The sequence below is a fragment of the Desmodus rotundus genome, chromosome 12, assembly GCF_022682495.2.
Source record: "Desmodus rotundus isolate HL8 chromosome 12, HLdesRot8A.1, whole genome shotgun sequence".
In the NCBI taxonomy this organism is placed as follows: domain Eukaryota; kingdom Metazoa; phylum Chordata; class Mammalia; order Chiroptera; family Phyllostomidae; genus Desmodus; species Desmodus rotundus.
Window position 1 is genome coordinate 1,623,509 of NC_071398.1, and position 9,615 is coordinate 1,633,123.

General features: G+C 52.8%; 1 protein-coding gene across 1 annotated transcript in view; it reads right to left on the reverse strand.

Moving 5' to 3' along the window:
- Positions 1-9,157, reverse strand: part of URI1 (URI1 prefoldin like chaperone) — a 39,200-nt gene extending 30,043 nt beyond the window's left edge. The window contains exon 1 of the mRNA XM_053915100.1: positions 8,733-9,157. Coding sequence (XP_053771075.1) covers positions 8,733-8,837 — 105 coding nt within the window. The 5' untranslated portion in view covers positions 8,838-9,157. The remainder of the gene's footprint in view (positions 1-8,732) is intronic.
- Between the last annotated feature and the right edge of the window lie 458 nt (positions 9,158-9,615).

A 9,615-nucleotide genomic window follows, 5' to 3' on the forward strand; every position in this document is an offset into this window, starting at 1 on the left:
GCAGGAGTGCCCAGCTACAGACAGGGCGGCTGCACTGGGGACTCGCAGGGGCCTGCCTCCCGCGCTGGCCCGCCCTGGCCCCTGGGCCAGCCTCAAACTGAGGTCCCACACTGGTAACCCCTAGGAAGGGCTGAAGACCTGCTCCCCACTGGGCCGCACATCTGTATCCCTATTCGCACCCTCTCCGACCGGTAGTGGTGACGTCATTCTGACCAATCAGGACGCTTTATTCGGCCTGATCAAACTGCCAGAACCCGGAGCCCTCATTTACATAGGAATGAACCAATCAGGGGCGGGGGGCGGGGGCGGGCAGTCTTCCCTACATCAGCCAGTTTCCCCTGGGCTCCAACAGCGCTCACTTTAAGGTAAAGTTAGTCTGGCCATATACATACATGTGTGATAATGGGAACACAGAAGCAAAAGGTTCTCTCCAGAAATGCAACAGTGTTTTGGTATTTTGAAAACTCAAATTAATTCACCACATAAATATCTCAATAAACACAGAAAAAGCATTTGATAAAATTCAACATCCTTTCATGATACAACTAGCAAACTAGGAATAAAAGAACATTTCCTTATTTTCCTGAAGAGGGCCAAACCCTACAGCAAACCCCGTCGGTAACAGTGGCACGTCCGAAGCGTCTCACCAGGTACTCAGGACAGGACGAGGGGCTACCACCAGCACCGTCACCCAGCATCACACTAACGGCCCACGACTGCTCAACAAGGCAACGAAATAAAACACAGGCACGTGGCTACAGCTCAGGCAACACGCCCACACGTCACTCACACGCTGTCAGAACACACAGACAAGCCGTCCACAATCACGGGAGCTCAACGGGCATCGCGCAAAACTAAAGTATCGGGTTGGCCAGAAAGGTCCTTTGGTTTTTTCCTTAAGATGGCTCCACTAGTGGCGTCGGCTGTCTCTGCTGAGCCCCAAACGACTTTGTCAGACTGCATTGTGACAGCTGTCCTACCAGTGTGCATTTAAAAAGATCAAACTCAGTGAATTTTTATGTAGCAACTTTAATATTGAAGATGGAAGAAAAGATGCAACATTTTCAGCACCTTATGCTTTATTATTTCAAAAAAAGTAACAAATGCAAAAAAAGATTTGTGCAATTTATGGAGAAAGTGCTGTGACTGATCAAACGCGTCAAAAGTGGTTTGCAAGGTTTTCTGCTGGAGATTTCTCATCGGACGATGCTCCCCGGTCAGGTAGACCAGCTGAAGTTGATAGCGATCAAACTGAGACATTAATTGAGAACAATCAACATTACACCGTGCTGGAGACAGCTGACATGCTCAAAATATCCAGATCAATGAAGTTATTGGTGAAAATGAAAAACATGTCTTTTATTTTGCAGGAAAAAAACACACGGACTTTTTGGCCAACCCAGTACATGTCTACATACCAGCAAAAATAAACAGCAAATAAATTATAAAATGCAATAAAAAATAAATAGGGATAAATCTGAAACACGTGAAAGATGTACATACTAAAAAAGCCAACACTAAAAGAACTCATGGAAAAAACTCAGGAACTGGAAAGACATACCAGGTTCATGGACTGGACAGCTTACTGTTGTGAACGTGCCAACCTTCCCCAAGTCGATCCCGGATCTGACGCGCTCCAAGAAAACCCCAGCAGGTTATTTTGTGAGCACGGAAAAGCTAATTCTAAACAGCCCTGAAAGAGCAAAGGGCCAAGGAAAGTAAAGGCAATCTTGAAAAAGAACAAAGCTTGAGGAATTCTACTACAAGACACCGAAACCAGGTCAGCAGTGAGGCACCCTGCAAGCACGGGAAGTCATCCAACAGCAAAGAGCAGGAGAGAGAGCTGCACGCGTGGCATCCTGCGATGCACGGGTAAGTCGCACCGCCTGTGGAACCTGACCACGCCTTAGGAGCCAGGGCGACACGCCAGGAATCAGAGCCAAACTCCCACGGCCAGCCCTCACGAAACCCAAAGCCGGCCCTCACCTGCACCCTCACACTGGCCCACTGGGCCTCTGGCCGCTACCAGAACACTCACCCCCTTTGAAGGACGGTACCCTCATCTAAGGTCCCTCCAACTTTCCACCACAATGTCTGGCGCTGAATAAAAAATGACTAAGCAGTCTATGAAAACAGAAGCAGCTAAAAAAAGAAAACGAGAGGAAAAAATAAACAAAAACAGACCCTAACTTGACTTAAAACACTGCAGACACTTTACAGTTAATGCATCACAGAAACAGAGGGGAGGCTGGAGATGGCAACAGAGGCGGAGTCCACTAAAAATGTCAATCCGTAAGTTCTAGAAACAAAAAAGAAAGGAGCCACGAGTGAGCACTTCGTAGGTGGCTACACCAGCACACTAAACAGACAGGAACCGAGGATTAGTGAGCGGAGTACAGGTCAATGGAAGGTATCCAAATTGGCGTTCGGGGCAGGAGGAGGTTAGGAAACGAGGGAGAGGCCAGGCAAACGCCTAATCACGTGTCTGCGGAGAACCAAAGGCAGAGGACAGGGACAGTGGTACAAAGCCTTTACTTGAAGAGTGGATACAAATTTTCTAAACTCACAGAAGCCACCAAACTACAGATTCAAGAAAGTGTGCATATTTAATGCAGGTTGAACACGAGGAAAAGCACATCTAGGAGCATCATAGTCAAATGCCGAAAAACCAAAGATGAAGAGAATCCTGCGAAAAAGCAGAGGGGGAAATATACCAAAATTCTTCTGGGAAAAACCAGTAAGACCGAGGGAAAACGAACAGAAGTAAAGTAAGTCTGAGAAGTGGAATGGCATCCATAAAGTGTCCAGGAAAAGCTACCCGCTTAGGGTGAGATGCAAAGTAAAATGTAACGTTTAAACAGTAACAACCCTAACTCCAGGGTTACAAACCAGGTAAAACAGAGGGCTGGTCCATGAAACTGCGCCACCAAAGACAATTTCGGAGCAGCAAATAATTTCCTACTTAAGGCAGACTGTGAGCGGAAGAGAATACATACTGTAATCTCTAAGGTATCAACTAAGAGGAAAGTAAAAACCATATAAACACAAAGCTGAGCTTTTAAAATATTTTATTAACATAAGAGAAAAATAAAGAAATAACAACAAATTTAACAAGTGGAAAACGTATGGCCACAACCGCGCGATGGGGGGGACGACCTAGACAGACAGATGTCACGTGCTCACAGATGAAAACTGTGAAAATAAAAGCCTGACGAGGCAACATCAGAGCGCCGATGTTAGAGAGACTGGCAACATCAAACCTAGGAACACCTACCTGACAAATCTGACCATTACCTTCCCTGTGAGCTCCAGCTAAGAGAAGACAGGAGCCCTGGAGAAAGGTGTGCGCCCCGCAGAAGAACGGAAGGACCCCGCCCACCGAGCGGGAAGAGGTGAGTCCCCAGGCTGCAGGGGTCTGGTCCGAACGGTGTGGCTGACAACGGGTGTCCCAAAGGGGACGTACAACGTGGAGATCGGGGAAAAGATGAAGGAGCCTGCGCTGCGAGGGGGCCAGCTCAGCGAAGCAGGCGAGAGCTGAGGCTGCACAGGAGCCTGGGAGCAAGGGTCTGAGGATGAGGAGGCAGCAGCCAAGGGCAGGAGGGGAGGAGGCCTTCGAACCAGCTGGGAGGGGGGGGGGCTAAGTCCACCCCTGTCACCTGCTACCCCCACCTCCACTCCGCATCGCACTAGAAGCCCTGGCCAGTGCCAACGGCAAGGAGAATGAACAGCGCACGGACGGGAAAGGGTAAAATAAGGCAACTTGAGAACCACAACAAAACAGACTCCACCGAGTTTCCAGGGGACTCGCAAAGCGGTGATGATCAGTGTAGGTCTGGGGCAAGAACGGACAACCAGGCCGATGGAACAGGGCCAAGACAGAGGCCCGCGGGGACAGTCACTGACCGATGACAGACATGGCAACCAGCGCAGAGAGGACCATCTTCCCTACAAGCCACGGTGCCGGGGCGGCTGGCTGTCCTTCCGGGAAAAGTCAGGCGTGCCTCCGCCCCACCACACACAAACTCCCCTCCAGGGGACGGAGACCAATCTCGGGGGCAGAACAACAAAGCCTCGGCAAGGCAGCAGGAAAGACCTCAGAAAACCGCCGCGGGGACACACCGACCAGGGAGACACCAACCGCGGCGGAAGCGCCTGTCCACCCCAGGAACCCCTGCTCAGCACAGGGCACCACCTGGGGTGTCAGGTCAGGCCGCAGACTAGGGAAAAACTGACAGAACGTTCCTGAAGAAGTACTCACATCAGAAGTACACAAAGAATTACTGTAACTCGACTGGAATACTGCAAACAGCCCAACAGAAAATGGACGGGAGGTGAGCAGGTATGTTACCAAAGAGCAATGCGAATATCCAATGAAGGTTAGAAGAGGCGACCAACTTCATTAGTCGTGACTAGAACAGCTAGCAAACATGACAGTGCCAAGTGGGGGCACGGGTGTGGGGCCGCCGGAGCCGTCACCCCCTGCAGACAGGGGTGCCACGTGCTGCGGCCAGCGCACAACACGGGCAGAACTGAAGGCGCAAACACCCACGAGAACACTCAGGGCGGGGGCATATGGAGACTCAACGGTAATCGGTAAAATACATAATAGAGGTTACATTTTTCAAAAAATCACAAAGCTAAAAAAAAGAAAAAGTTCAGGGCGAAACCTAGAAACAACCCAACTGTCCCCTGAAAAACTGAGAGCTAATGAAGACTCTCACCCCACGTTCCAAACGTGTCACAGCGCCTGGCACACACAAGGTCCCCCTCTCCAGTGCCATCCCCAGTGTCCCTTCCCCGCACGTGACAAGTGGACACTTATCGCCTGAGACCAGTGTGACCTGCAAGCGCATCCCAGTGCCCCTCATCTAACAGACACAAAACCCAACCCCTCCGAGACCCAGCTCCAGCCCTGACGCCCTGAGTCCTGATGGGGGGCCCTGACCGCAGTGCTCCCTCCAATACCCGCCCTGGAGCCGTGAGCGCCCCCCACCTTAGGGCCCTGTGCAAACGCACCACACAGACAGAGCATCCCTCCTCTGTCCCCTGCTCAGCCTTCCGCACGCTCCGCGGCGCCCTCCCCTGACTTACTTTCTCTGCCCAGCCAGCCCTGCAGAGCACACCCCACGGGACATTCTTAATGTGCCTGCTCCGTGTCTGCCCCCGGGAACGTAACTCCCACTAAAGCAAGGGCTTCCTCTGTCTGTTCACTACCGGACCCTCAGCAGAACACAGCTGGCTCAGCAGGCACCCAGTAAACACCCGCTGAAAATTAGGTGGCTGGGCCTCTGGGCTGGGAGAGAGGAGCCGCTGTCCGGGAAGCATGGCAGGCGGTTCCTCATCATGAGAAATACGGAAGCCTCAAGTTGTTGTTTCGCCTCATGAACATTTTGAAATACCTGCTCAATCCATTTACCTCCCCAGGGTCTGTATCAAGAAAGTGTAAGTTATTCCAAAATTCTGCGTAAAAATTACATGAGCCACTCAGTAACAATTATAATGAAATAATAAATAATATTATTCTCATGAATTTCCCAAAGTTACTATCATCCTGCATATAAACTTACAAAACCAAGAGTACACAGTTCCTTTTCCACATTACAATAAAATCTCAGTAATTCTGCTAATGAAAGATAACTGATTCTGGAGATATAAAATACTGATATCACAGAAATATCACCTCAGCCAAGAGACCAAAATTTCAACAGGATGTAATTCGAAGGTAGAACAAGACGTAACAAGCTCGCTGCGGGAGGAAACGTCCCCAAACAGCCCGACGCTGCACTGCAGTCCCGGATCCTAACTTCTGTGACTCGGGTCCGTCTGGAAAGGCTCCTAAGGAGCTTCATTTTTCCACCAAGTATTTTACTGCGAGCAGTAAAAACAGACTTGGTTAAAAGAAAAAATTGTTAATCCAAGTTCCCTGTTGTCCCTGTATCTTTTGACAGAGAATTACCAGTAAACAAAACCTCCAAGGAAAAAAGAAAATAGCAACAAAAGCAAATGGAGAATGGATGTTTGGATAAATTGTATCCATCAGCTCTGGAAACACCAAGAAATAAACGTGGCTCCCTGCTCACACTAGCCAGGAGCCATTTCTCAGGCACAGAAAGTATTCAGCAGTTAAAGATACAACATCCCAGTTTTTACAAGAACTAATGAACTGTTATCAACATCCTTCATTGGAAAAACTAAAATCCCACCCAGTTTCACTCACTTGTAGGTAAACTGAGAAAGGACCGCAGTGGCACGCCCTCTCTGGAAAGTGGATGATACTCGTGTGCGCACACACAGAACCGTGACCACATCATACACGCTCTTCCCTTCCACTGCCCGCACCCTCCTCCCCGACGTGACTTACGTAACCAAGCCCTCGAGCTAGATTCTTAGTTTCTCCTTCATTATAAGCACAGTTGCGAGGAACTGTTCCTTAGTGTCTCTTTGCTAGATCAGAAAGGAGTGAGCGGAAGGCCTGGCATGGGTGTGGTGGCTGAAAACCACGGTCCGTTCACTAGAAATATGGTCATTCTGGGGTTGCGGCTCACTCCTGCCTTTTCCCCTCCGGTTACGATTTATCATCCCTGTTACGTGCACTCGGGAGGGTAAACAAGGATGACACAGAGAGGAACCTCGGGAAACCTGCTACACTCCTCGGCAAAACATATCAAATCCCACAAACAGCAGACCGAGGAGCAACACTCACCCGCCACACCTCAGCCCCTCTCCACCAAGGCTGCAGGGGACCAACGCCCTGGACCCAAGGCAGCCCTGCCCATGCGGAATCCAGGTCTCTCCTCAGCTTCTACCAGCCAGGTACCACCCCGGGGGGGCAGGTCAAATCGGCCCTTCGCTCCGTTTCCCCAGGTTCCGTCCTCTCTCGCAGAGCCCCGGGAGGGCAAGGCCAGGCCCGGCGGCAGCACTGTTTGGAATCGCACCCGCAATACCCAAGTGCCACACTAACACGTGGATGCTGTGCCATCTGTCCCTTTCCCTCCAGCCACGTCCCCAGGCTCTGACCTCACTCCAGTTCCTACGGGTGGGCTGGGTTGAAAGCTGAATAAGGTCCCTCACAACAACACTGGACACTGACCGGGGGAAGTTTTCCAACACCAAACCTTTCCGGTACAGCTGTCTCTCGGGTCTCCTGTCCACTGGTGTGGAACCTTTAAAACGCAGCCTCGTCTGTTCCTGGAGGGGGCCGCATCCTGACGGGAGTGACCACACACAGCATGACAGACACACGCACACACTTATGGTGTGTGCCCGCACTGGCACCACCGAGCCACAGGACAGGGCCCTGGGCGCACGGTCCATGTCCACTCCAACCAGCTGCTCAGGCTGCCGCAGGACCGAACCCGAAAGGTGGTTTCTGGATGTAACTGGACACCACACAGGGCTGTTCAGAGCACCCCACACAGATCCCACGTGTTCCAGACGCACTGGCGTCAGAATGAAACCCAGAACCTCTCTTTTTAATGCGCCAGGGGAGGCGGCGGGCCAGGTCGGCAGGATGCACGCTGACACCGCAACCGAGGCGACCGCCACTCCGGGAGCACCATCGTCTGGGAGTCCGCTTCAGTTTCTACAAGAACAACAGTGTAAGTAGCTTCACCAAAAATGGACAAACTGGTTTCAGAAAGAGCTATCTTTTCATTGTCCTTGTATTTTTCTCTTCAAGAAAATTAAGATCCATGAATGTCTTCTAACTTAAACATGCCGAACTGCATGAATTTTTAAACCCCCATCTAGAAAAGAGCCGGGTTTAAAAGCCCAGCAGTTGTACACATACCATTAGAGGAAAACGGCTCTCAGAAAGGGCCAGCGCGCACACTGATGCAGGCCAAGCAGCACAAGTCAGAAAAATGCCCACAACAGGTGGCTTCCAAGCCAACGAGGGCTGGGGATTTGTGTTTTCTGTGTTCCGTGCTATGAAAACTCCGTCCCCCGCTGACCTGACTGCAGGGGTCATTTCTGCGCAGGTACATCCAACAGAAACAGGGGCTCTCCTGTTGGGGTTTAGAAACAACTTCCTCACCCTTTCAACCTGGATCCTCTCTCGCAACATGACACAGGACATTTTAAGTAAATTAAATGTTGCTTTTCAGAGTCAGGATTTCAAAGTTTCTGGAGAAGTTGACAACTGGAATGCTCCAGAATCCAAGGGAAAAAAACCTGACACTAAGCAGTAAGCAGTGTTGCTTCAGTGGGGTGGGGGCATCTTCATAGACTGTGCCATTAGGAAATGCGAAACTTGCCTCCCCCCTCGCTGGGCGCGTAAAGCCCACTGGTCACCCGACTGACGTGGAAACGCAGTGGGAGAGCATCTCCGTGGCCCTGCGCTCCATGGCAGGCGCTGGAAGTGCACCCGCCGCTCCGTTACAAACCTGATAAAACGTTGAAGGGTGAGGATACAGAGTATACACTTTAGCAACCACTTCCGTTGACAGCGTGACCCTCTTTCACACGTAAGTGACACGGAGGGTCGCAGCCCTCTCCGCATCCCCGCCCCCTCGGAGGTCAAAGGGCTGCAGACAAAAGACAACACGAGCACGTGACAAAAGTTTCTCCCGTCACTTTCTCCCTCGCAGCCTGGAGGCTGAGTGCTCCCCCAGAGCGGGGCGGTAGCGGGCCGGGCCGCGACCGCCAGGCTGGGCCGGGGGGCGGGACCGGGGCGGGGACGCGGGCGCCCCCGGAGACTCGGCGGAAGCGCGGGCCGGGCCGCGGCCTGTTACCTTTTCCTGCTCCTCGCGGAGCCGCGCCACCTCCGGGGCGCGCAGCGGGGTCGGGGCCGAGGCCGAAGCGGCTGCAAGGGGCGCGGGGTCCGGCGGGGCCTCCATGGCGGCGCCCGGGCCTCAGCGGGGCGAACGAGTCCTAAACAAGTGTTTATGGAGGCGGCGTGGCCGGCGGCTGCCCGGCGCCCGCGTGCTCGCCCTCATGCACTGCGCGCCCGGCTTTGAGGAGGCCTCGCCCGCCTGCTCCGCCGCGGCTCGCGTCCCGGCTGCCCGCCGCCGCATCTCACACGCGCATGCCGCCCGCCGCCCGCCGCCCGCCGCCGCCGCCGGCCCCGAGCAGCAGGGAACCCGGGAGAACGGAGGCGCTGTCCGGTGGCCCAGCCGAGCCTGGCGTCCCGCGGCAGCGAACTCCCGCGTGGCTCCGCCCCTCGCCCCGCCCCGCGCGGCACGCCGGGAAGCGCGCGAGGCCCCGCCCCTCGCCCCGCCCCCGGAGGTCACGTGGCGCTGGGCTGCCAGAGGCCGAAGCTGTGCGCCACTGTCGCGTAGAGCTTGGATTCTAATCGGTGTCCGCGCACCGTGAGCGCTCATGGACCGGGGCACAGACTGAGCCTCGTGCCCCACATTCCCGCCTTCTCCCACCCCGGGCGTTCAGGGCTGCATCTCATGCACCATTCCTGCACTCAAGATGTCGCTTCAGCCATTAAACTGTAGCAAGTGGAAGCCGTTCCTGTTTAATGAATTAAGAGATGCAATTATATTTGCATGTGTATTAATTACTGCACACATTCTAATGTTTCCTTGTTTAAAGGTATGGTACTTATATTAATATATTGCTGTGTGTGAACAAAACTTTTTCTCTTGTTCTAGTATTCCTGTGCTCTTT